We start from the raw sequence: 27,974 nt of genomic DNA, 5'->3' as shown, positions 1-27,974 counted from the left end.
TTCCCCATAGATTTCCCACTGGGAGCGCATTCTCAGAACTGAGGACCAGGAATCAAGTTACACACCAACATGGGCTTAGACTAGTAGGAGGGTGACTTTATTTGCAAACTGCTCAAAAACACAGGCTGCAGAGAACCAGAGATTTGGATGGGCAAACTTGTTGCACCCTTCTACTAACCTTTCTTTCTCCTTGACTGCCCTGAAGCATGTGGCCAGAAGGCAACCCCTGCTCCCCACCCTCCCTCCACTGCACCCCCCACCCCCCACCCCGCGCCCAATCCATAGCCAGGATCAAAAGCCTTATGACGAAGTTCCAAGGAAAACATCCTGTTTCCTGTCTTGGTTTTCTCCATTCCAATGGGCTCTGAACACACCCCTGTCCTGGGCCCAGGCAGAGATGAAGCCCAGCCTGTGCTGTTAGGTCACTGGTCGTCCTGGAGGGAAGAGAAAAGGAAGGTTTCAAACCAAGTTCACTCAAGACAAATCAGGCTACTCTCTACATTAATAAAATGCAGCAAAGGAAGCTTTTGTCCTGATTTTAAAGAACATAAATGTAAATGTTATAACCTTTTATAGAAGACTCCTGCACTCTCTCTGCTTAAAGATTGTAGAGGCGACTGGTGTTCTCACGCAACACAGCCAAGGTGCGGGACAGCGGCTGACCTTTGACCCTGGCAATCTCTCGAACGGTATGCAAGGCCAGGCCTGGGTGGGCGTACTGGCAAAGGCTTTTGGGAACCTGGAAGATATCAAGCATTCAGAACATCGCTGAACCGTCTGCACTCAGTCATTGCACAGAGCTCCCTCCCCGGCCCTTCCCCAGTAAGGACTCTTTGGGGCTGCCCTGTAGAGACCCCTTTACCTGCAGGTGCAGGGAGAGTCCTAGTCATGGGGGGCTCTGGGTGAGCAGGGTCCCACGCTTCCTTGGACTACCCTCTACAGGGTAGGGCTTTGCACTGCCTGGAAGAGAGTGGTTACCCTTCAGCTTCTCAGCCCCCTAGACTTTTGGTTCTGCAGAGCAATACAAGCCCAGGTGGGACCTGGATATCACTGGGGCTCTGGCCCTGCCAGCCTTGTAAGGGTGACCTCCCTTCTCCCCACCCTCTCCTCAGGGCCTCGACTCAGCCTGCAGACAGCCTACCTGTCGAGGCAGGAAGTAGGGGGCATCAGTCTCCACGATGATTCTCTCCAGCGGGATCTGTTTCAGAGCTGCCCGGGCCTCCCAGGCGGAAGAGTACGTCAGGACCGCAGTGAAGCCAACAGACATGTTCGGGAAGTGCTTCAGCAGGGGCTCGATGACCGGGTAGCTGCCAGTGAAGCAATGCCTGAGAGGAGAAGTCCAGATCAGCACTCTCACAATCCCCTGGCAGCAGCCCCCACTCCCTCTAGACATACAACCCCTTTTAAATTATTTTCTGTGGATAAGTATCCAGAAATGCAGAGATTGCATCCAAAGGAAGGACTCCATAGTAAACACAGACAAGAACTAGTTCCAACACAGTAAGACCCAAGATGACTCCTGGTGAGCAATACTCATCCATCAACCCATTACACCACAGAATACTATACAGCCACTTGAAATAATTACCAGGAACATACAGCAACAACATAGTGACAGGTTATGCTTATGACACAAAAAGAAATGCAGAATTTAAAACTGTGGCCCCTTAAATATTACAACTACAGTAGGTAAAAAAATGTATCAGGAAGTGAGACTATGAATAAATTTCTTATTATTCTGAAGGCTGTTCATGTTCCATGTTCATAATATAATAAATATAAATATAATATAATCCTATCCTATGTAATAAAAGACTACTATGGAAATCAACCGAACAGCAGAATGACCAGTGCTGTGATGTGCACTGACAACCAGGGGAGTACAGCTCAGCCAGAAGCCAGGCTCACGGCTCTCGAGCACAGGAGCCTCTCCCACCTCCACAGCAGCACTAAGGATGTTTGACTGATGGCTTAGGCCTGCTCCCACAGGGACACCCTCCAAGGGCTCCCGGACTGAGAGGGTGCAGGCCAGGCAGAATTTTGTGCACCAGGCCTCTAGTATAATATATATGTGTGTGTGTGTGTGTGTGTGCACGCACGCGCGCAACCTGTGCACAAAATTCGTGCTGGGGGGGGGGGGGGGGGGGCGCGGGGGGGAGGGTGTCCCTCAGCCCAGCATGCACCCTCTCCAATCTGGAACCCCTCTCACAATCCAGTACTGCTGGCTCCCAACTGCTCACCTGCCTCTGCCTGATTGATCACACTCTGACCACTCCTCTGCCAGCCTGATAGATGCCTAACTGCTCCCCTGCCAGCCTGTTTGCCCCTAACTGCCATCCACTGCAGGCCTGATCCCCCCAACTGCTCTCGCCTGCAGGCCCCATCACCCCCAACTAACCCTCCTCTACTGGCCTTGTCACCCCTAACTGCCCTTCCCTGCAGGTTTGATTGCCCCCAACTGCCCTCCCTTGCAGGCCTGGTCCCTCCCAACTGTCCTACCCTGCTGGCCTGATCACCCACAACTGCCCTCCCCTGCTGGCCATCTTGTGTCCACACAGGGGTAGGCATCATTGTGTGTTGGAGTGATGGTCAATTTGCATATTACTCTTTTATTAGATAGGATAGAGGCCTGGTGCATGGGTGGGGGCCAGCTGGTTTGCCTTGAAGGGTGTCCTGGGTCAGGGTGGAGGTTCCTTTGGGGTGTGGGGAAGCCTGGGGGAGGGGCCTGTGGTGGTTTGCAGGCCGACCACACACCCCCAGCGACCCAAGCGGAGGCCCTGGTATCTGGGATTTATTTATCTTCTATAATTGAAACTTTGTAGCCTTGAGAAGAGCCAAGAATCCTGCTTGCTCTGTGGCCACAGCCATTTTTGTTGGAATTTATTTATCTTCTATAATTCGAATTTTGTAGCTAAGGCAGGCCAAGGCTACGGGAGCTTACTTCTTCCATCGCTGGGGGCAACCCAAGCCTCCTGCTCTCTCCATTTTCATTGGGATTTATTTATCTCCTATAATAGAAACTTGTAGCCTTGAGTGGAGACCTGGGCTGGCCAAGGTGTGCAGAAAGCTTGGCTTCCTCCATTGCCGGGGAAACCCAAGCCTCCTGCTCCCTCCGTGGCCACAGCCATCTTGGTTTAATTTGCATACTCTCTCCTGATTGGCTGGTGGGCATGGCTTGAGGGTGTGGCAGGGTGATTGTTAATTTGCATATTACTCTTTTATTAGACAGAAGATATATATCTCAATCTGGAAATTCAGGCCTTCCTCTAGCCACAGCATCTTGTTGGACCATCCTAGCCTCCTTCAACCTACAACCAGTCTTTAGAATTCCTTTACAGTTAGCCCAAAATGAAGCAATGAAAAACCAACAAACCAACCAGAAGGGCCCAGTGACTGCTTCGTCTCTGATGTGTGCCACCAGTCAGAGGCCTTAGACCCCAAAAGGCAGCAGATTAGAGGCCTGACAGGTACCCATTTCTACCACCTGTGAAGACCTGGTTTGGCTTCTAGACTCCCTGCTTTTCTAGTTAACTCATCACACCCATCTTAACAGAAACAGCCCAGGCATTGCCTCCTGATCCCTTTAGAGCCAGGCTTAGCCAATGGCCCCTGCCCAGGCTCTCACAGTACCGTATGCTCACCTCAAACCCAACTTCTCTACAGTAGAGAAATAACCAGCTGACTCGCCTGTCTCCCACAGCTGAACTAACAGCCAGGACAAGTTCACAGTAAAAGATCAGAGAGTACGTCAAAGTGAACCTAAGAGCCTCTAGATACTATTCCCATCCCGCACTTCAATGAGCTTTCAAATTCAAAAAAGGAAAGAGCCGAAGCCGGTTTGGCTCAGTGGATAGAGCGTCGGCCTGCGGACTGAAAGGTCCCGGGTTCGATTCTGGTCGGGGGCATGTACCTTGGTTGCGGGCACATCCCCAGTGGGGAATGTACAAGAGGCAGTTGATCGATGATTCTCTCTCATCGATGTTTCTAACTCTCTATCCCTCTCTCTTCCTCTCTGTAAAATATCAATAAAATAAATTAATTAATTTTAAAAAAAGGAAAGAAAAATTTTTCCCAGGTGCTCGGGAAGCTTCTGTGTGCTGGACACGACAGCAATATTTCCCAAAATCAATAGCCCTCGTTTCTCAAAACTGAGGCTCCATTCTCACCTGCCACCAGGACAGAGGTCACAAAAGCTCCCTTCTTGCTCATTAATGATTTAGGGTATTAGCTCAAACCATAAGAAGTTGCAATTTTGTAAGTAAAAAATGGTTAAATAACAGAAATTTCATATGTTTTAATCTAATATTTACTAAGGATACTATATAAAAACCTAATAATATCCATACTTTCCTATTAAGTTTTTATTTTTCCAACTAACAGCCTAGACTAGGGGTGTCGAACTCAATCAGAGAAGGGTCCAAAATCTAAAATCCAGCCTAAATCGCGGGCCGAATGGTTTACTGAACAGTCATAAACTGACAGCGGAGTGCAGTGATGACAGCGCGGTGCGGGCCACATTGCAAGGCCTGGCGGGCTGGATTTGGCCCGTGGGCCTTGTGTTTGACATATGTGACCTAGACAAAGGAAGCATTCATTTAATTTGCCCACTGAAGCTCCCCCTAACCTATGGATCTTGTAGTCTGAGGGCACAAATTTTTTCATGATGCTCAGCAGATCTTCATCAGCTTCTCGGCAGTGAATCACCAAGGGTTTCCTTAGAGACACAGCCAGCCGCAGCTGTCTCTCAAACACCTGGGAGAAACAAAGTGACAATAGATGCAGGTTAGAGCCTCTTCAGAAGTCTGTTACCTCCAGAACACCTAGTCCAATGGACAGCTCCACTGTCTCCAACTCTGTGTTTTTAAACTATAATGTACAGTAACAGATAAGACGTACTGGGTCTTACTAAAGAGCCAGGTAGTACTCAAAGCACTTTAGGCACATGCCCGGGTTACAGGCTCAATCACCAGAGTGGTACATGTAGAACGTAGCTGATCAATGACTCTTATCACTTATTTTTCTACATTTCTCTCCCTCTCTGAAATCAATAAAAATATATTTTTAAAAGGAAAAAAATACATAGTTTTTTACATTTCAAACATTTTTTTATTGCCTAATTTCTTTTTAAAAAGCATGTACATATAACACATATTTCCTTGATTCTATGACAAGTGCTTATAAAACATACCACCAATTTTCCCTTGCAATTCTCCAAGGGACAATGGTATTTAAAATATAATGTTTAGCCCTGGCCAGGCGGCTCAGCTGTTTGGAGCATCGTCCCATACACTGACGGGTCACTGTTAAGATTCCTGTTCAGGGCACATACCCAGGTTTCGGGTTTGATCACTGGTACGGGCACATATGGGAGGTAACCAATCAACGGTTATTTCTCTCTCTCTCTAAAAAATAAATAAAATAAAAACATACCCTCAGGTGAGGATTAGAAATATATAAGTAACGTTTTGTAAAACACATCTGAATTTCACAGATGTTAGTTAAGATGGAAGAATTGCTAGTAGGCAGGAGCTTGTGGCTGGGCTGGGAAATATTGAGCATTGTCCTCACCAGAAACCTTGCTGAATAAAAAATCAGGAGTGAATGAAGTGCAGATAAATTATTTACCCAGCATAATTACTCTCTTCTGCTTGCATAATCAGGTTCCCACAGATCCATTATTTCCAGGGATTCCATAGTTAATCAGTCTCTCTTGGGGGTGGCCCTCCCGGCAGCTCTTGCATAATGATTACCTCAATACTTCATTCCAGTCAAACACGAATACAGACAGAAGCAATCTAGTTCAGCCCGCGCTGCCCAAGAGGGGAGAGACAAACTATTCACCCTGGCTTTCCAACTCCAGAAACCAAGGGTAAACATATTGGCTGATATATGCAACTCACAAACTATCCAGGACCTAACTAACTCTTTGGAATTAAACAGGCCAGTGAACAGCCAGGACCAGTTTGGCTCAGTGGATAGAGCGTCAGCCTGCGGACTGAAGGGTCCCAGGTTCGATTCCGGTCAGGGGCATGTACCTTGGTTGAGGGCACATCCCCAGTGGGGGGTGTGCAAGAGACAGCTGGTCGATGTTTCTCTCTCATCAACATTTCTAACTCTCTGTCCCTCTCAATTCCTCTCTGTGTAAAAACTATAAAATATATAAAAAATAAAAAAAATAAACAGGCCAGTAAACAGTTAAATTCATGCACATACATAGCAAGGAAAAGTTAACTATGGTTTGCTCTGGATAGCAGACTAATTAGCATCCCCCCTCCCCCATTCTTTTGCTTTCCTCTACTCTCCAATCTTTCTGGAATATATTAGGTAAAGAAACCAGACCTAGCTAGCTAGCACCCTCTTACTTGGCTAGATACAGTCCTTCCATAGGCTTTTCTTCTTCCCTTCCCAGATAAAATATTCAGCAGGACACGCCAAGAACTTGCCAACTACTCTGCTTGTAGGCAAATGCAACTCAATGCCAACATTCAACTAATACACTTCTAATTTTTTTAAAATATATTTTATTGATTTTTTACAGAGGAAGGGAGAGAGAGAGCTAGAAACATCGATGAAAGAGAAATATCAAACAGCTGCCTCTTGCACACCCCCTACCGGGGATGTGCCCGAAACCAACGTACATGCCCCTGACCGGAATCGAACCCGGGACCCTTCAGTCCACAGACCGGTGCTCTACCACTGAGCCAAACCGGTTTCGGGTACACTTCTAATTTTGGTGTCCAAGTTTAGATTCATATCAAGAACATGGCATCCTCTTCCAATAGAGCTGTACAGAAATATCTTATCTTCCTCTCTTCTACACACAGTTCAGCCCTAACCCTGCCAACAATTTACTTCCTTGAATTACCATTTTCCAGTCTTGAATCCAATTTCACCAAGCCAAATGATACTTGCAAGATTCTATTTATCACCCTATAACTTCAAGTTCAGTCAGCATGCCCTAGATAGCTCTATATGCAGATCTGATAACTCAATGATTTAATAAAAGGAAAAGTTATTGTGAAATACTTAGCACATTTCCTGGCACATAGCAGGCATTCAATAAACATCAGCTACACAATCCTATATAATAAAAGGCTAATATGCAAATCAACCAAATGGCAGAATGACCAAATGGCTATGACGTGCAATGACCAAGGGGCAGAAGCTCAACACAGGAGCTGCTCCCTGGTGGTCAGTGAGCTCCCACAGGGGGAGCGCCATTCAGCCAGAAGCCGGGGGCTCACAGCTGGTGAGTGCAGTGGTGGTGGCAGAAGCCTCCCCCACCTCCAAGGTAGCACTACGGATGTCTGACTGATGGCTTAGGCCCACTCCCCTCGGGCATTCCCGGAGGGCTCCCAGACTGCAAGAGGGCGCAGGCTGGACTGCAGGACTCCCTGGGCCTCTAGTTAAATATAATGCTCCTCCTCCTCTTTCCAGTCACCTTAGAGTACACATTTCTGAACTGATCTTCTTTCCATACCACACCTGCCTGTGCCATAGAAACGAATTGGGAAAGCAGAATATTTGTCTCACTTTCTTAAAAATCTATTCTTCCTATTTTCAGTTTTAGCTATTGTTCCATTAATTTTTGGCTAATAAATCACTGCCTCAAGTCAGAAATTGTAAACTTCCTAGTGTTAGTAACAAAAGGGAACTCTGGCAAGAGATTATTTGAATGTACAAGACAAACCTAATTCTGAATTGAAACACTATACTAGAAATCCATTCAAGTAAAAAACTGAAAACATTCACACACATAAACTCTCACCCACATGTCTGAATGCAGATCAAGTCAAAATCATGCTGCTCAGAATTTAATAAACTTAATAGGTCCTAGCAAATTCATCTAAAAAAAAAAACCCTTGAGAAACATCTGAAGTTGTTTCTTATGGAAATTAACTGTTAAGCCTGGCATGCTTATGGCTGTCATGGACAACTGTATTCAAACTGGAATCTCTATCTCCTAAAAGTGTACAAAGTCTAGAGCAGTGGTCATCAAACTCATTAGTCAACAGAGCAAAATATCAACAGTACGATTGAAATTTCTTTTGAGAGCTAAATTTTTTAAACTTAAATTTCTTCTAATGCAACTTCTTCAAAATAGACTCGCCCAGACCATGGTATTTTGTGGAAGAGCAACACGCAAGGGGCCTAAGAGCCGCATGTGGCTCGCGAGCCGCAGTTTGCTGACTATGGGTCTAGAGTCTTCTGCTAGAGCAGAAGGGCGCTATACCTTCCTTGAATTTTTTCTTTTTGATTGAAGGAAAAAATAAGAAACCACTGACTCTGAAAATTCCTTCTTTTAATTCACAGTTATCCACAGATGCCAGTATCAATGGCGCACATCAGTGCGCTGCTGAGGACGCCCCAGTTGGATTGGGGACAGCACCAAAGAGAAAGCTGGTACCAAATTTGCCCAGGCTGGAATCCATACATGCTCACCAAGGCCTGAGCATATTGGGCATGCAGACCCAGAATTAATAGGCCTCAAGTGAAAGACAGCACACAACAAATTCAGCCTGACAACATGATACTGTGAGGGCCTTTCTCCTTGTCCTGCTCCTGCCTAAATCAGAAACTACTCATTCCGTGCCAAATCTCCATGCTAAAAAGATATTGGGAGTAAAAAATATTAAGATGGTAATAGTTGTTATCTCTAGTGGGATGGGAAATGATCACCTTTATAAACTTTTGTATTTTCCAATTATTCTACGATGGGCATACTTAACTTTAAAATCAGAATAAAAATTAAACAAAATTTGTTGCTTCCCAAGAAAGAAAATGTTTTTATACATATCATTAACCATAAGAAGTCACAAAGTACCTATCACTTTCCCCTTATAATAAAGCTGAAAGAAATAGCTTGTGAAGAATTTGAGAAATGACATATAGATGGTCTGGATAAGACTAATTACATTTTTAGAAATTCTTAATTCTTTAGTTCTAAAAATAGGCAACTCCCCCCAAGTAGAAAAACCCAATGGTTAGATTTATTTCAACAACAAAAAGAGGAATTAACACTGTAAACAAATGGCCCTGGCCAGGTGGCTCAGTTGGTTGGGCGTTGTCAGGGTACACACCTGTTATGGCTTCGATCCCCAGTGAGGGCAAGTACGGGAGTCAACTGATCAATGTTTTTCTCTCACACTGATGTCTCTCTCTCTCTCTCTGCTCTCTCCCTTCCCCTTCCTCTCTAAAAAATCAATAAAACGTATCCTGGGGTACGGATTTAAATTAATTAAAATTGTAAGCAAGTGGGTAGCCATCATAACATAGTAACTATCAAACCAGGAAGTCCATGACCAATAGACTACTTTAGTGTAAACGAATGCTCACTACATTCTTCACCCTAGGAAGGCAGCAGTACTTAAGACAGAAATTTGGGGAAAACTAGTCAAAATATCTAAGATCACAAATATCACCTTTGTATTTGGATTCAAAACCCACTTTGGTGGTGGCAAGACAAGTGGCTCTGGTATGATTTATGATTCCTTGTATTATGGGAGGGGAAAAGAAAGAACCCAAACACAGGTTTGCAAGAAAAGCCCATAAAAGACTTCAAGAACAGAATGGAAGAAAGTCAGGGGAACTGCAAAGGCCAATGTTGGTGCTGGCAAAAATGAGCAAAGATTCTTCATTGGCTTTATCTGTACAGGTTTCTCATGAGAGGATTAATAAACTAAGAACGTAAAAAAAAACCCACAAAATTATAAGCAAACTAAAGAGAACCCATTACCTTGTGCTGTTCAGGGACAGGTGTGGTGCATTTATAGGAGTAATCCAAGCCCATTTCCCCAAATGCCACGGCCTTGGGATGCCTTAAGGCTTGCAAAAGATTTCTTTCTTGACTCTCATTGTAGTAACGAGCAAAATGAGGGTGACAGCCAAAGGCCCCCCAAACCAGATCCTCTTTCAACAAATCCTCCCATAGGGTATCTGTCAGTGTCCTGGGATCACAGAAGTCAGAGATGCAGCCCTGAAATTCCTTAGGAAAGGAGGTGCTATAAATTCTCCTGAACTTGCTGAAGGTCCCTTGGAAAGCCAACTTGGAATAGAGCATGTCCAAGTGACAATGGGTATCAATGAAACCCGCCTCTAGGTTTGGCTCTACATGGCTCCTTGGCAGAGAGCTAGATGCATGTCCTTCATAAGAACGGGGTGGCGGCTCCTCCTGGAATGTCCTTTTCTCCTTCACCTTTTCTTGTAAGCTTCTGGAGTAATACGAGCGAGAATTCTGGGATCTGCCTTCCTCTGTCACCTCCCAATCTCTAGAGGTGTTTTGGGAGCTCACTGTAGAGTTGGAGGAATAATCACTCAGGAAGCCCCAGCTGCTGCTCTTCCCAGCCTGCAATGTGTCACTGCTGCTGATGCCCATGGAGGCGTAGCTAGAAGGCTTGCGAGTGTTGGCCCAATAGCTGGCAAAATCACACCAAGGACTACTGTACAAGTGAGCCGGGTACATGACGTAGTCAGTGGGGAAGGCAGAAGGCTCTGGAACTGCTGGGAGTTTCAGTGAGATGGGCTCCTCCTGAGAGAATCTGGCTGTGGAGACCTCGTCCACGTCGGACCAGTCACTTCCTGAGGAGGTGTGCTCTATCACCACCTCCCTTTCTTGAGGCTGCAGAAAAGAAGCAACAAAAGGTTAGCCTTCCTGCGTGAAGACAGCCTCCCACACTCTGTCATCTACAGAACATAAGCTCTGGCTTGCTTTTTGGCCATGATGAAAGCTTTGCATGGGTTCCTTTAACTCACCTGTCACCTACGTTTCTTATTATTTCCAGAAAGTGAGCCAAACTATAGCTATGAACAGTCAAATCAGGGATAAACTCATAAGGCCATCCCAAAAGGGATGCTATATCAGCACTCTCTCTCTGAATGATCCCTCTTAAGAAAAACTGCCGTGTGTATTGGGGATATGAGAAAAAAGCAGTGCCAGGAATCTCATCTCTAACAATGTTTCTTTTTTTTTTTTTTTTTCTTTTTTTTTAAGTTTTTATTTTTCATATTATTACAAATGTTCCTTCCCCCCTCCCCCCACCATTGCTCTCCTCCACCAGGTTCCCACCCCACCCTCTGCCCTTTCCCCTCTCCCCATTGTCCTCATCCATAGGTGCACAGTTTATGTTCAGTCTCTTCCCACGCCCCCCTCTCCCCTTTTCCCCAAGAATCGTCAGTTCACTCCCCTTCCATACCTCTGATTCTATTATATTCAACAGTTAATATTGTTCATCAGATTTTTTTAATTTCCTTGGTTTTTAGATTCACTTGTTGATAATTATGTATTTGTTGTTCATAATTTTTATCTTTGTTTACTTTCTCTTCTGAAAGAACCCCCTTCAGCAATTCATATAATTCTGGTTTGGTGGTGATGAACTCCTTTAGCTTTTTTTTATTAGTGAAGCTCTTTATCTGGCCTTCGATTCTGAGTGATAGCTTTGCTGGGTAGCTTATTTTTGGCTGTAGGTTCTTGCTATTCATCACCTTGAATATTTCTTGCCATTCCCTTCTGGCCTGCATGGTTTCTGTTGAGAAGTCAGCTGACAATCGTATAGGTGCTCCTTTATAAGTTACTACCTTCTTTGCTCTTGCTTCTTTTAGTATTCTCTCTTTATCTTTTGCTCTTGGAATTTTAATAATGATGTGTCTCGGTGTGGTCCTCTTTGGATTCCTTTTGTTTGGAGTTCTGTGCGCTTCCTGGACTTGTAAGTCAAATTCTTTCACCAGGTGGGGGAAGTTTTCTGACACTATTTCTTTCAGTATGTTTTCGATATCTTGCTCTCTCTCATCTTCTGGAACCCCCATAATTCTGATGTTGGTTCGCTTGAAGTTGTCCCAGAGGTTTCTTACATTATCTTCAATTTTCTGGATTCTCTTGCCTTCTAGCTTCTGTGGAGGAGTGTCTTCTGGCTCTTTATGTTCCAAATCTTTGACTTGATTCTTGCGATCTTCCCTTCTGTTTTTAGGACTCTGTAGAATATTTTTTATTTCAGACAATGTATTCTTTATTTCTTGTTGATCCCTTATCATTTCTTGTTGACTCCTTATTAATTCTAGTTGATCTCTTTTCATATCCTCATAGGCCTTATCCATCTTTTCTAGAAAATTCTTGAAAAACCTTATAAGCGTAGATTTGAACTCTATATCCAGACGCTTTTTGTCCTCCATTTCTTTCGTTTGTGATCTATTTTGTTGTCGCATTTCGCAGTTACAGATGGGACGGGGTTTCAGGGTGGAGCCTGCAGCTTTGGCTTCCGTCAGCCCCGCCCTATGCGGGTCCTTCAGTGCTCGCTGCCGGCGCCTCTGAGAGAAAGGTGCCCTCGATTTTCGCCTGCTGCCAAACAGTCTATGCTCTCCCCCAATGAGCCCGGTATTGGGGTTCAGTTCAGTTGGAAGTGGAGTTTGGAGGTGGCGTTCACAGCAGTCTGGAGCCCCAGTCTCCTTCCCGTCAGGGCAATCCCGCGGCACAGCCGACCGTCCCTTCTCTGGGGGCAGTGTGCGCGCCTCCGGGACCTCCTTTCTCCGCTACCCCGGGGTTCCGACTTACAGCCCAGCTCCCTATGGCTGAGCCTGAGTCCCCGGGGTCTGGCCCAGAACTGGGGTTCAGAGCAGTCAGGGGCCCAGCACAGTCGGAGTTTTATCTCCTTTCCGCTAGGGAACGCCCGCCAGGCACTCGGCCTCCCTCCTCTCCGGCTCCGTCCTCTTCACGTGCGCCGCGTGTCTCCGTACCTTAGGCTTTTACAGCTCCTCCGTGCTTCCTTCTGGTTTTCTCCTTGCTTCTTGTTGTAGGATTTCCAGTCAGTCGACTTTCCTGTAGTTCTGGGTAATGTCCATTTTATATTTTAGTTGTATTTTATTAAAGTTGTTGTGTGCGGCTGCGGCTAGTTGCCTACCCGAGCAGCCATCTTGGATTCTCTAACAATGTTTCTAATACATCAAAATGCAAAACCACACAGTTGAACCGAAATGTGCCGACCAGGGATTAAACCTACCACCTTTTGACCTATAAGACAACGCTCCAACTAACTGGAGCCATTTTTGCATTTGCTTGTTTTTAACATGTTTTAATTGATTTGAGAGAGAAAAAGGGAGAGAGAAAAAAAAATCAACCTGTTGTTCCACTTATTTATGCATTTATGGTTGATTCTTATATGTCCCTGACTAAAGATCAAACCTGAAACCTTGGCATATCAGGACGATGCTCTAACCAACTGAGCTACCTGGTCAGGGTTTCAGTTGTGGCAGTTTTAAGATGTGTCTGCAAATTCTGACACTACTCCCCAATGAAAGGTGGTGGTCTGTCCTCGAACCTGGTCCAGCCTACTTACTGATTTACTTGTAACCAACGGAGTGCAGTAGTGAAACTGCGTAATTTCCAAGGATAGATCAAGCTGTAGCTTCCCCTAGTTCTTTCAGCTTGCTCCTCTGGGGGAAGCCAATCACCATGTAAGAAATCATATCATACTGCCCAAGACCACTGCTAGAGAGGTCATACATAGGTACCAGCATCAACTGCCCAATGTGTGAGTGAACCTTTTGTGTGTGTGTGTGTGTGTGTGTGTGTGTGTGTGTGAGAGAGAGAGAGAGAGAGAACATTTTGGATGTCAAGTCTTGTTGAGCTTTCAGACTGCAGCCATTCCCAATATATGAATGAAACCACATAACAGATCCCCTCCCGACCCCAAAAGCAAGATATGCCCAGTCTGGACTTTTCTGAATTCCTGACTCACAAAATTGAGAGCAAAATAAAATGGTTATTTTACATTACTAGGTGCCATAGTGACCAGAACTACTATACATTGCATTAAATCAAGCTTGCTAGAACCTAAGTGCCACAAGGTTAGGTATTTTAATTTTCTTCACTGATATCTTCCAAACAGCTAGAACAGTGTGTCTAGTACATAGTGAATGTTCATAAATATTTGTTGAATTAGTTTCAGGATAAATGTTGTATACAATGGTTCCTGAACTTAGCTTCACATCAGAATCTCTAGAGGGCTTTTGAAAACCACACTTGTGTTTTTTTGTTTGTTTTTTGTTGTTATTGTTGTTTAAATTATTTTTAGAGAGAGAGGAAGGGGGGGAGAGAAACTTCAATGCCTGAGGATCGAATCCACAACCTAGGCAAGTGCCCTGCAAGGAATCGAACCCATGACCTTCCAAAGCCTGGGGCCATACTCCAACCAACCGAGCCGCAACAGCCAGGGCCTTTTTTTTTAAAATCCTCACCTAAGGATATGTTTTCATTGATTTTCAGAGCAGGAGAAAGAAACATCAATGTGAGAGGAATATCAATGGGTTGCCTCCCATACATACCCCAACCTAAGAATCAAACCAACAACCTGAGGATCAAACCTGCAACTTAAGAATATGCCCTGACCGGGAAGTGAACCCGAAACCTTTTGGTGTATAGGACAACGCTCCAACTAATTGAGCCACCCAGCCAAGCCTCACTCTCTTCTTTTTTTTTTTAATATATTTTATTGATTTTGTACAGAGAGGAAGGGAGAGAGATAGAGAGCTAGAAACATCGATAAGAGAGAGTCATCGATCGGCTGCCTCTTGCACACCCCCCACCGGGGATGTGTCCACGACCAAGGTACATGCCCTTGACCGGAATCGAACGCGGGTCCCTTCAGTCCCCAAGCCGACGCTCTATCCATTGAGCCAAACCAGTTTCGGCTCTCTCTTCTTAACAGCAATGAAAGTTTATCTGGGTGTAAGTCTGCCCAAATGGAAGTTAATTTTTCAGACTCTCTTGCAGTTAGGTGTTGGCCAGATACCTAGATTTTTGTCAATAGATATGAGCAGACACTATGTGGACAACTTCTGAGCCAATCTCTTAAAAGGGGGGGAGGCCGGAACCAGTTTGGCTCAGTGGATGGAGCGTCGGCCTGGGGACTGAAAGGTCCCGGGTTCGATTCCAGTCAAGGGCATGTACCTTGGTTGTGGGCACGTCCCCAGTAAGAGGTGTGCAAGAGGCAGCTGATCGATGATTCTCTCTCATCGATGTTTCTAGCTCTCTATCCCTCTCTCTTCCTCTCTGTGAAAAATCAATAAAATATATTTTTTTTAAAAAGGGGGGGGGGTGCACTTTCTTCTATTCTTCCTGTTGGCTGGACTGATCAATGTAATGTACTGAGTCCTGTCAGAGCAGTCATCTCAGACCACAGGAAGGAAACTGCTGAGGAGTGGCAGAGCATCAAGACAGAAGGTACCAGGGTCCCTGATACAGAGGAGTCATCCTCCTCAAGCCAAACTTCTATTTAATAGTAAGCCACTGTTATTTTGGTTTTTGTACAGCTGGCAAATCTATATCCTAACAAACATATTAAAAAAAAAAAAAAAAAAAAGATAGCACCAATCAGATTTTTAATAACTCTGAAAGGTATTTTAGAAGAGAACCATCAATTTGTTGCCTGGAATCCTAAGTAAAGCACTGTTTTAATGAATAACACTTAGTTAGGCTCAAACCAGAAAGAACAAATACTACATTTAATCAAGAGCACTAAAAACCCCATGCTCAGCATGAGCAAGACTCACCTTTTGGCTTTCTGAATGAGAGTCCGAGACATCCAAAAATTCTAGGGGTGGAGAGCACTTGTCAACAATTGTCCTTCGGTCACCAAGTGGCTCCTCACTGGGTTTCTCCTGAGGGTCTACCACCACCCTCCTGTCACAGAAGCTGCTTCTCTCCAGCACAGCCTCTTTTTCCTCTTTCACTCTGACCTCTGGGGTGGCCTCCTCCTCTTTCAGAGGAGACTCCGTGCCAATCCTGGCTGGGCCCTCTCCATGGTTGGGATGGTCTGCTGTGTCTGGTTTTGCCATAGTGACAGACTCCCCTTTCTTTTTTGGCACCGGCTTCCCCAGGATGCCCTGGATGGCCTTCAGGTAGATCATGGTAGAGCCTTGGTCTCGAGGTCTATCCCTCTTCTTTTTCTGAACCTTGCCTGGTTCCTCAATTTTCTCATTTTGACCCTCTGCTTCAGCTGCAAACTCAGAATTCGTGGAATTACGAGAATTATCTTTGGAATTAACCTGGAAAACACAGACCATGAAAAGATGGGTTCATACATGAGGCACTTGGCAAATTAAACACCAGTGGCACTCCATCAATCAAAGGGAAAGTGATAGTGGCCAAGGCAAAGATTCTCTTCAAGTGATGGTTTCCATCCACCCACTGTAAAAGGGACTGAACTGCCACTATTTCCTTTTTCTTTTTTTCTCTTTTTTAATCCTCACTCAAGGACATGCTTTTATATTGATGGGAAGGGGAGGGGGAGAGGGAGAGGACATGCTTTTATATTAATGGAAGGGGAAGGGAGAAGGGGAGGGGGAATGAAGGGAAATTAATGTGAGTGTGAAATATCAATTGGTTACCTCCCATACACACTCCAACCAGGGTTCAAACCCGGGTACGTGCCCTGAATGGGAATTGAACTTGTCACCTATTGGTGCACAGGCTGACACTCCAACTGAGCCACACCAGTGTGCTATTTCTTTTTTCTTTTCTTTTTTTAAATAAATCTGTATTGTTCATATTATTACAAATGTTCCTCATTCTTTTCCCCCTCCATTGCTCTCCTTCACCAGGTTCCCACCCCACCCTCTGCCCTTTCCACACACCCCATTGTCCTCATCCATAGGTAGTTTTTGTTCAGGCTCTTCCCACATCCCCCACTCCCCTTTTCCCCAAGAATCGTCAGTTCACTCCCCTTCCATACTTCTGATTCTATTACATTCACCAATTAATATTGTTCAAGTTTTTTAATTCCCTTGGCTTTTAGTTTCACTTGTTGATAGTTACGTATTTGTTGATCATAATTTTTATCTATATCTTCTTCCTCTTCCTAAAGAACGCCTTTCAGCAATTCATATAATTTTGGTTTGGCGGTGATGAACTCCTTTAGCTTTTTTTTTATTTGTGAAGCTCTTTATCTGGCCTTCGATTCTGAGTGATAGCTTTGCTGGGTAGATTATTTTTGGCTGTAGGTTCTTGCTATTCATCACCTTGAATATTTCTTGCCATTCCCATCTGGCCCGCATGGTTTCTGTTGAGAAATCAGCTGACAATTGTATGGGTGTTCCTTTATAGGTAACTACCCATTTCTCTCTTGCTGCTTTTAATATTCTGTCTTTTGCTCTTGGAATTTTAATTATGATGTGTCTTAGTGTGGTCCTCTTTGGATTCCTTTTGTTTGGGGTTCTGTGCGCTTCCTGGACTTATAAGTCTATTTCTTTCACCAGGTGGGGGAAGTTTTCTGTAACTATTCCAGTATTCTTTCGGTATCTTGCTTTCTCTCGTCTTCTGGGACCCCCATAATTCTGATGTTGGTTCGTTTGAAGTTGTCCCAGAGGTTTCTTATACTATCTTCAACTTTCTGGATTCTCTTATCTTCTTGCTTCTGTGGAGTGTCTTCTGGCTCTTTGTGTTCCAAATCTTTGACTTGATTCTTGCGATCTTCCATTCTGTTTTTAGGACTCTGTATAATATTTTTTATTTCAGACAATGTATTCTTTACTTCTAGTTGATCCCTTTTCATATCCTCATAGGTCTCTTTTATTTTATCGGCCTTTTCTAGGAAACTCTTGAAAAACCTTATAAGTGTGGTTTTGAACTCTATATCCAGTCGCTTTTTGTCTTCCATTTTTTTGTGTGTGTGATCTGTTTCCTTGTCTCGGCATTTTCACAGCTTCCCTGAGTTGGTAGGGTGGCTTTGTGTGCTAAGGTGTCCTATATGGTTGAGTGGGTCAGCCTCCCAGTTACCTGAGGTGGACAGTCTTGGTGTAGCCCTTTGTGGGCTGTGTGTACAGTCTTGTTGTTAAGCCTTGCTTGTTGTTGGTATCACTGGGAAGCATTGATCTCCAAGCCAATTGGCTATTAGGATCAGAAATGTCTCAGCTAGGAGGGTTTCTGTATTCCACTTGGATGGGGCAGAGTCTCGGGGTGGCACAGCTAAGCTTTGGTGAATCCCGAAGCCCAGCGTGCTATTTCTTAATGTTCACCTTCTCACATTTATCAGATAGCATCCTCATACTACAGTAGGAAGGAATGAGCTAAGAGAACAGTCTACTAACACTAGCTCCTTAAGAGCAAGGACTACCACATACTTCAGAACACACCCAGGCAAAACAAAAGTTTAACATTTTTGTACTGGAAAGGTCCCCAGAAACCAGATAACCCAATCCCACAACGAAGAGTGAAGGAACCCATGGGCCCTGTGAAAAGTGAACACCAATCTTCTGACTCCTGAGGGATGTGTGCTTTCCACTATATCCCCAGCCTCCTTGAAGTTCTCTGCAAACTCTTTCCCCCAAATCAAAACCTTGGTTTTGAAAGGTACCTTAGTTCCAGGGTCAATCAAGAGACCTAGCCTCTCACCCCAATCTCCTCAGAGATGCAAGTAAAGTCTCAGCCCCTTTCTTCTCTTCCTCTCCACATAAGCCATTCCAGAGTCCACAGGAAATAAGCTAAATTATTTGCTCACAATATTAATTTGCTGTGAAACTCAGATCTAGTCTAATCCCAGCCTGGTGTAAGAATGCTCCACAAACAGTATGGAGTTTCCTCAAAAAACTGAAAATGGAACTCCCATTTGACCCAGTAATCCCACTCCTAGGAATATATCCCAAGAAACTAGAAACACCAATCAGAAAGGATATATGCACCCCTATGTTCATAGCAGCGCAATCTACAATAGCCAGAATTTGGAAACAGCCTAGGTGCCCGTCAGCAGATGATTGGATCAAAAAACTTTGGTACATCTACACAATGGAATAGTATGCTGCCATAAAAAAGAAGGAATTCTCATCATTTGCAGCAACCTGGATAGAATTGGAAAATATCATGCTGAGTGAAATAAGCCAGTCAATGAAAGAGAAATACCACATGACCTCACTCATTTATGGATAATAAAAACATTATAAACTGATGAACCAAAAGATATAGAGACAGTAAAGCAACAAGCAGACTGTCAAATTATAGCAGGGAGGGCAGGGAGATCTGGGGGAGATAAGAAATCAACCGAAGGACTTGTATACATGCATATAAGTACAACCAATGGACACAAAACTCTGGGGAGGGAGGGTATGTATGGGGGGGGGGCCAATGTTAAAATATGTACACAGATAATAATTTAATAAAAAATAAAAATAAAGAAGAGCAGCCGAAACCAGTTTGGCTCAGTGGTAGAGCGTTGGTCTGCAGACTGAAAGGTCCCGGGTTCGATTTCGGTCAAGGGCATGTACCTTGGTTGCGGGCACATCCCCGGTAGGGAGTGTGCAGGAGGCAACTGGTCGATGTTTCTCTCTCATCAATGTTTCTAGCTCTCTATCTCTCTCCCTTCTTCTCTGTAAAAAATCAATAAAATATATTTTTTTTTTTAAAAAAAGAGCACATTAAAAAAAGAAAAAAAAAAGAATGCTCCACAAATCTTCTGAGAACCATCCCCAGAGCAGTCCACTCCTAACACCCCACTTGTGACCTGGACTTACCATTATCCCAAGGCAGTCTACAGCTTGCACTATCAATTCACTTGCACTAAATTCCTCTCAAACTATTAGTAAGAAACTCCACACTAAATTTTTTTTTTCATTTAAAAAAAAATTCTTTTTTGTTTAAAGTATTACATATGTCTCCCCTTTCCCCCACTGGCCACCCCCACCCCCTCCACACTAAACTTGCTAATCGTTTTCCTCTACTGCAGACCAGCAGTATTTCCTGACACTTTTTGGACACACATTGTTCCTGTTGCCTGAAATATCCTTTCCTCCTCCTTGTCCATCAGAACTAAAATGTTACCTCTTCTACGAGATCTTGCCCTGTGATTTGTCACCCATTCCTTCGACCCTTGGTACTTCAAATACTGCTGTTACAACATTCCATGCACTGCACTATGAAGGCTTTTTCAGTCTACCATTGCCTTATTCTCTGCACATCTAGCCTTCCACCCAAGCTCGGGACATCTGCTAAGGGAATATGCAGGAAATAGGTCACATGTGAAGAAAGCTTTAGCATTCAAGATCCAAGGTATACAATGGTTTCTTTCTCTTTTAATATATTTTTATTGATTTCAGAGAGGAAGGGAGAGGAAGAGAGAGATAGAAACATCAATGATGAGAGAGAATCATTGATTGGCTGCCTCTTGCACGCCCCCTAACTGCAGATAGAGCCTGCAACCTGGGCATGTGCACTTCACTGGAATTGAACCCAGAATCCTTCACTCCATAGGTCGACGCTCTATCCACTGAGCTAAACGAGCTAGAGACACAACAGTTTCTCGTGTCACCTTGCAAAGAGCACCACAGGGGAAGGATCTTGCCCTCTTCATCTCTCCATCCCACACATATAATCCTGGGCCAGGACAGAGCAGGTACTCGGGAGGGCAGCAGTGGAAAGAACCCTGCCTTTTAAGCCAGCCTCCTCTGGCATTACACCACAGCTCTGCCCAATACAAGCGGAATTGGCCCTACTTAACTTATTTAACCTGACTCATTTTCCCAATGCCTTCACAGAGTAGGTGCTCAAATATTTGTTAATCACATGTAACTATTTGTTAACTAATATATAAAGATAACACTACTTAACAAGACTCTGAGAATTATGAATCTATAGGGCAAACATTGAGAATCATATTTGATCAAAGCCTATCACATTATAAATGCTCAAATTTTCCCTTCCACTCTTCCTTTCCTATTGAATATAAAATCTGCGTCAAAATTAAGACTAACTTAAGGTAGGTAAAGGTGTTCATAATAGGCACATTTAACTTTCTCTATACACAAAGATCATCAGCTACCATTAGAATTTGAGAAAACTTCTCAAACAATTGTCCTAGAGGTGATAAGGAACAAACAATGTGAGCTGGCCAGCAGGACTCTCTACTGATTCCAAAATGCCCCCGTCTAGCTATGGTCTGAATGTGTCTCTCCCCGAACCCCAAAATTCATATTGAAATCTGACCCCAAGATGATGGTGCTACAACAGTGGTTCTCAACCTTCCTAATGCCGTGACCCTTTAATACAGTTCCTCATGCTGTGGTGACCCCCAACCATAAAATTACTTTTGTTGCTATTTCATAACTAATTTTGCTACTGTTAATGAATCATAATGTAAATATCTGTATTTTCCAATGGTTTCCGGCTCTACAGCGGTGGCGACCCACAGGTTAAGAACCGCTGCTATAGAGCCTAAGACCATCGGAAAACACAGATATTTACATTACAATTCATAACAGTAGCAAAATTACAGTTATGAAGTAGAAACGAAAATAATTTTATGGTTGGGGGTCACCCCAGCATGAGGAACTGTATTAAAGAGTCACGGCATTAGAAAGGTTGAGAACCACTGTACTAGGGGGAAGAGCCTTTGGAAAAAGATTAAGTCGTGAAAGGGGAGCCCTTAGGAACTAGATTAGACCAGCTGGCATGGTTCAGTGGTTGAGCGTCTACCTATGAACCAGGAAATGGGTCACATATTAAGAGGTACTTATGAACCAGGTCTCTCTCCCTTTCTGTAATGAATAAAAATATATTTTCTTTAAAAATGAAATTAATGTTTTTACAAAATAGGCCCCAAAAGAGCTCCCATGACCCCTTCTGCCACGTGAGGAAAAATGAAAAGTCTGTGACCATGGAGAAAACCATCACCTGACCATGCTGGCACTCTGATCTCAGACTTCTAGCCTCCAGGACTGTAGGAAATAATTTCTGTTGTTTATCAGTGACCCAGTCTGTGGTATTTTGTTATGTTTGTTATAAAGTGGATGTTTCTATCTCTCTCTTCCTCTCGATCCACAGCAGGCTAGGACAAACATCTTCCCCCTGCTGGGGTGGCATGGCTCAGTGGTTGAGCATTGACCTATGAACCAGAAGGTCACAGTTCGATTCCTGGTCAGGGCACATGTCTGGGTTGTGGGCTCGATCCCCAGTGTGTGGCGTGCAGGAGGCAGCTGATCAATTATTCTCTCTCATCATTGATGTTTCTATCTCTCCCCACATCCCTTCCTTTCTAAAAGAAATAAAAAACGTATTTTAAAAACAATCTTCCCCCTGAATATTCTATGACCTGGCACAGAGGCCTCTGTGTTGAGGCCGTGAAAAGGGGGGGGGGGGGGGGGGGTGGGGAGGGGGGAGAGAGGTAACCACACACAAAGCCAAGTGTGTATCCCTCAAAGGTTACAGAGCAAACAGAAGCAGGTGATGTGCGGTTAGAGTGCAGAGGGGACCTTGGAAGGACCTAGATAAGAACATGCAGTTTTTGCCTTAGCCAGTTTGGCTCAGTGGATAGAGCATCAGCCTGGGAACTGAAGGGTCCCAGGTTCGATTTTGGTCAAGGGCACATGCCTGGGTTGTGGGCTTGACCCCAGTGGGGGATTTTCAGTAGGGAGTCAATCCATGATTCTCTCTCATTGTGGATGTTTCTCTCCCCCTCCCCCCCTCCCCCCCTCCCTCCCTCCCTCCCTCCCTCTTCCTTACTCTCTGAAATCAATAAAAATATATTTTAAAAAAAAAGCATGCCGATTTTTATGTGTGCCCCTTAGCTTGTACTTACTAGACCAGCATTTTGGGCTGCAGAGAAAAGGAGTAAGAGGTAAGGTTGAGGGGGAAAGTAAGAGAGGCATTTGTAATTCGTCAAGATGAGTGAAATACTGTACACCTTGTTTACAAACTCACTCTAGGGAGAGCCCTCAGCAGTGCTAGAGATAGACAATTAAGATTGATAATACAGTAAAACTTCAATATAATGGACTAATTCGAGCAAGGGGGAGGGGGTGTCTGTTAAAGTCTATTATATAACAAAATTTTCCAAATGCATGTTAAAAAATTGATAAATTAGTTTTTACTTATGTAGATATCTCTGTATAATTAGTGTTAAGTATATATGAAAAGTTAAATTTCACAGAAAAGTTTCTCTATGCATTACTGTAATTTTAAATTTATACTGAATAGGTCTAATAAATGCATGCACTCACCAGTCACCTTGAGTGAACAAATGCACATGACTGGGGCTTGGTTTAGTGCACATCAGAATATCACCAACATGAGTCAAAACTCCTGCAGAAAGTCACCCCAAGAGACAACAGAACCGATTATCTTGGGGCAATGCAGTGTGATCATGTGCTAACCATTCACCAGACACTGCTTGCGAGCAATGGCTCTTGGATTTAAATATGTAGACTACAGCAGTAAATATGTAATATTCATGTCAGTGCAACTACTGCAGTGTTTTTTACAACCTATGGCCTATATGCTAAAATTAATTCAAAGTAACTAAATAACAAAAAAAATTACTTATTAATATAATAATAAATCTTAAACGCATTTTAAAATTACCAGGGTGTTAATTTTCAAATACAAACTGGAAATTTTTTAAATTAAATATATTTTTATTGGCTTCAGAGAGGAAAGGAGAGTGAGAGATACAAACATCAATGATGACAGAGAATCACTGATCAGCTGCCTCCTGCACATCCCCTACTAGGGATTGAGCCGGCAACCTGGGCATGTACCCTTGCTGGAATTGAACCCAGGACTCTTACATTCACAGGCTAATGCTTTATCCACTGAGCTATGTCATTTTTGTCCATTAAATCCGAAGCCCATTAAGTCAAGATCAGAAAAATTAAGGGTTCACTGTATCAATATTCTTATATTCTAATCTTACTCAACATGAGTGATCTTTCAAAATGCAAATCTGCCTTCCCTCTGTACAGAGTCCTCTATAAACTAATGGCTTAGAATAAAATACAAATTCCCTTGGCTAATAAATCCCTGCAGCAATCTGCCCCCTACCTCGATCTCAGCCTCCATTCTAGGCTCCTTGCTCCACCATACCACATCAAGGACAGTCTCAGAACTCCTCAGAACTCCCAACAGACTGTGCTCCTCAGAAGCCATTTCATGGCTCCAAGACCCAACAGAGTGTATGGCACACAATAACCCTCAGATGCTTCTTGACCGAAAGCAAGGCACTGGCAAACCCAGACTTCTAGACAGGCCTGGACTAGCCATTGCTCCACGGTTAACCATTAAATTGATTTTGGCAAAATAAGACCCCTTAGGACTAAATGAGAGAAAGGTGGGTCCATACTAAGATTAGACCCACCTGGCTTAGAGGCCACCAGAGAGGTAGCAAACCTCAAAGACTAATAAGCAAGGTTAACTTTTCTGCCCCTCCTAATACCAGGCTTCCCTCTCTCTGTAATTGCCATGGAAGTTAAATTTAATCCACTGAGATACACATAGATATATTTTCTTTGGTTAATTCTCACCTGAGGATATTATTAGAGAATGGAGGGGGGCGGAGAGAAACATTGATCTGAGAGAGACACATCAACCGGTTGCCTCCTGCATGAGAGCCCCGACCAGGGTTGGAAATCAAACCTGCAACCCAGGTACCTGCCCTTGACCAGGAATTGAACACAAGACCCTTTGGCGTGCAGTTCTATCATTGAGCCACACCAGTGAGGGCTAATCAATTGATACTATTTTGTTGTACTAAATCCACAGAAATTACATCAAGAAGGATTAATGACAAGATTAAATTGTATGCACAAATCCCCATGTTTACCTTATTTACAATGAATCATATTTAGCATTTTTTTTTTTCTTTATCTTCACCCAAGGGCATTTTTTCCATTGATTTTTAGAGACCGGAAGGCAGGGGAGCGGAGGGAGTGGAAACACCCATGTAAGAGAGACTCATCGATTGGTTGCCTCCCACAAGCTCCTGACCAGGGCCCGGGATCCTGCAACTAAGTACATGCCCTTGACCAGAATCTAAACAGGAACCCTTCAGTGGCCAATGCCATATTCACTTGCCACTGGCGTATATTCAGTATTATTATGCCAAAGACAAAGCTTTTAAATTCACCACTAAATTTTGTAAAAGATTCACATGGCCATATATAGTTCTGTGAGGTCCATACTGAAAACACCTGGCTTGGAGCACTTAGCACAAGAGTTCTCCAGAATAAGCCAAATACTACAGCCTCATTGCTTGGTTCCACATAAAAAAAAAAAACACTGAACAGACTTAAAGACAAACCCACTTTTCTTGGGGCCTTGTTTGTATTGCTTTTGCAAAATAACTCTTTTCTAGAGACAGCCCACCTCCCCCCACCCCAATGAAAGACTTTTTCTCCTCTCTTCCACACGCACACCTCCTCACTTTCAAAGGTGCTCCAAAGCCTAAAATGCAATCTCTAACGGGGCAGTGATCTTTGTCTTTGTTACTGACATAAGCTAGGCCCTCAATAAATATTTGTTCAAAACCTGATTGAGTAAGTGGATGAAGCTTACTTACACAGTATGGCTGGCGTTATTAGCTAGTGCTCGTTCTACTATAATGAGGAAACAGCGAACAAGAGACTGAGCTGTATTTGCTTCTATTTCAAACAGACTCATGTTCAACTTTCACACACACACACTCACATACAAAAGCTGGGAAAATCTTATTACCCCTTTCAAAAAAAACCACGTTAATATAAAATGAATGAGTAGGCGTAAACTTCCTCTATGAGGCACTCCTTAATCCCCTTGTAAATACTCAAAATCCCACCTGAGTGTTCCCATCGGGGAACTAAGTGTTTAAACCTGCAAAACAACCCTTGCCCCACCAACCAGAACTCCAACATTCTGGAAACCATAACTTCAGTGAAAAACCACACCAAACCCAAACTCTCATCCCCTGGTTCGGATTCAGAGTGGTCCAAAGTACAAGGACACAACTCCTAAACTTACACAACTAATATACATACTTACATACATACATACATACATACATACACACACACATGCCTCCGGAGCAGGCAATCCACATTCTACCGCAGTGCTGCTCCCACCGCGAAGCACATTACAATGACCCGAGGAGCATTTGAAACTGCAAGAACAGGCCACACCACCCACCACTCTGGCCTAATTATTAAATAAACCAGGGTGGGTGGGAAGCAGGCCCAGGTGTTTGAAAGCTTCCCGAGTAGCCCCCAAGTGCCTCCAAGTTTGGAAAACTGCCTCTCCAGGGAACGAATTGAGGCCACCTCCCTGGGCAGCTGCTTGCTTGCTCTTCAGTGTTTGCACAAAGACGACCTCTGGGAAGAACCCCGAGATCTTAAAGGACATGATTTTTTATTTTTTTTTTTTAAGTCTCCCTCCACCAAAATCCCCCCTTCCCCAACATCTCGAGCCACGTGGAAGGGGCTTCGCGGGCATCTACCTACCTTAAGGCCACAGGTTTCCTCCTCTAGAGAAGCCATTTCCTCTAGAGAGGGGCTGGCGGGGCGCGGAGGGGAGCCCCCTGACGGAAGGAAGGCCTCACGTGCGCTCCGAGTCAGGCAGCCTTCGGAGGCGGCCCCGTCCGCCACACCTGGGCCGGAGGACTGGGAGGAGGAGGAGGAGGAGGAAGAAGAGGAGGAAGAAGAGGAAGAAGAGGAGGAAGAGGAGGAGGAGGAGGAATTTCTGCGGCGGGCTGAGTCCCGGGACAGCTCCGGCGGCGGGCAGGCCACATCGTCTTCCTCCTGGGCTCTCAGGCGCTTGGGGCTGCGGGCCCCTGGGGAACGCGACGCGGAGCTCGGGGCCGGCCGCCGGGGGGAGGGGGCCACATCACCGGCCTCCCGGAGGCAGCTGCGCTTGCGGGAACCCCTGTCCGTAGAGCTGCTCCTGTGGTACTTGACCTTGTGCCGCTCCGACGCCATGGGCACCTGGCGAAGCAAAGAGAGACCGGAGCTTCCAACACCACCCCCTCCCGGCCGCCCTCCTCGGACTCCCGCCGCCGCCGCCGCCATCCCGGGCCCGCGGGGCCCAGGGCGAGCCCGGAAAAAGTCAGAGCCAGGAAAGCAGCCTTACCGACCTTTCCCCCTTCCTTCCACTGCCCATCACAGTCCTCGGGGTTCCGGGGATGCCAAAGCGCTTCGGAGAGGCCAAGCCGCTGCAAGGTTTTATTAAAAAGGCTCCGGGGCGGCTTCCAAGCCCGCACAACGTGTTGTTTCCGCGATCACCCAACGCTTCGGTTTGTACAATCGAGAGCTTCCGGGACTCCTCGGCGCCCGGATTTTCGTTTGCAGCAGAAAGCCCTTCCGAGGTGTCCAGGCGCTTCACAGACGACGGGCGCTTTCAGGTCTACACATGGCGGCCGGACCCGCGGCCCTTGGGAGGGAGGGCGGCCTCGCGAGGCCCGGAACGCCGACGGCGGGCCGCAGGGCAGGGCCGGACCGGCGCGCAGCCCCCGCCCCGCTCCCGCGGCCCCGCCCGGCCCAGAAGGGGCCCGAGCCGCCGCTTTCGAAACAACCCCCGCCGACTCGACCGGCCGCCCCTTCCGTCCCTGTGCGGCGCGCGCGGCCCAGACGTCGGCCCGCTGCCGCCACGGCCCGGACGTCCCGCCCGCTCGCCGTCCGCCCTCACACTGCGGCCTCCGCCCGCGATCCGAATCCAAGGGCCTGCGCTGCGCCCGCCTCCCGGAACGAGCCCTGCGGCCCGCGGCCCGGCGTGCGGCGGGGCGGGGCCTGCGCCGCTCTGAGGGCGCCTATTGCTCCCATCCGCGAGGGGCGGGACTCCGAGCAAGACGGAGCTCGCCTGTTGGTCAAGAGGCTGGAAGGCGGGACCCTGCGCCTTATAAGACTCGTCCATTGGTCGAAAGCGAGGTGGGGCGGAGCCACTCACGTGGCTCAGAGGACCGCGAAGTTGAAGCGGGGCGGCGCGGTGCCTGGGGCCGCCCTCTCGGGAGGTAGGGGGCGGCCGCGGACCGGGATTCCGGAGAGCCGCTCCCCGCGGGCGCCCGACTCTTTCCGGTCCGGATACGCTCACAAAACCTACATCATCATCATCACCCCATCCACGTACAGCGCAGCAAACGGGCTCAGAGAGACCTAGGGACCCACCCAGAAAGTAGCAGAACCAGACGTTAGAAACCAAGGGGGGAAATGAGACCACGCAAATGTAAAATATCCGCTTGGCAAAAAATACCAAAGTCGAAAGACAA

At 45.5% G+C, this 27,974-nt stretch overlaps 1 protein-coding gene across 3 annotated transcripts; it reads right to left on the bottom strand.

Annotated features, from left to right (window-relative positions):
• Positions 1-75: 75 nt before the first annotated feature.
• On the bottom strand, positions 76-27,474 carry TATDN2 (TatD DNase domain containing 2). 3 transcript variants are annotated; one of them, XR_014796615.1, is made up of 9 exons: positions 26,847-27,472; positions 26,218-26,697; positions 15,541-16,035; positions 9,737-10,618; positions 4,625-4,752; positions 1,142-1,325; positions 863-960; positions 568-739; positions 76-434 (listed from the first exon to the last, which is right to left on the bottom strand). XR_014796615.1 is itself a non-coding variant. In XM_084901950.1 (8 exons), exons 2-7 carry the CDS (start codon positions 26,689-26,691, stop codon positions 599-601), a joined length of 2,304 nt encoding a protein of 767 aa, XP_084758076.1. In that variant the 5' UTR covers positions 26,692-26,697; positions 26,847-27,470; the 3' UTR covers positions 76-434; positions 568-598. The 3 variants fall into 3 exon arrangements, 2 of the variants coding, with proteins under 2 accessions (XP_084758076.1, XP_084758077.1); XM_084901950.1 differs by lacking the exon at positions 863-960 and having other exon boundaries at positions 26,847-27,470; XM_084901951.1 differs by lacking the exons at positions 76-434; positions 568-739; positions 863-960; positions 1,142-1,325 and adding an exon at positions 4,359-4,381 and having other exon boundaries at positions 4,575-4,752; positions 26,847-27,474.
• Between the last annotated feature and the right edge of the window lie 500 nt (positions 27,475-27,974).

Source organism: Pipistrellus hanaki (assembly GCF_964339955.1).
Source record: "Pipistrellus hanaki genome assembly, chromosome: 13".
Classification (NCBI taxonomy): Eukaryota; Metazoa; Chordata; class Mammalia; order Chiroptera; family Vespertilionidae; genus Pipistrellus; species Pipistrellus hanaki.
This window is presented reverse-complemented; position numbering and strand designations above follow the sequence as displayed.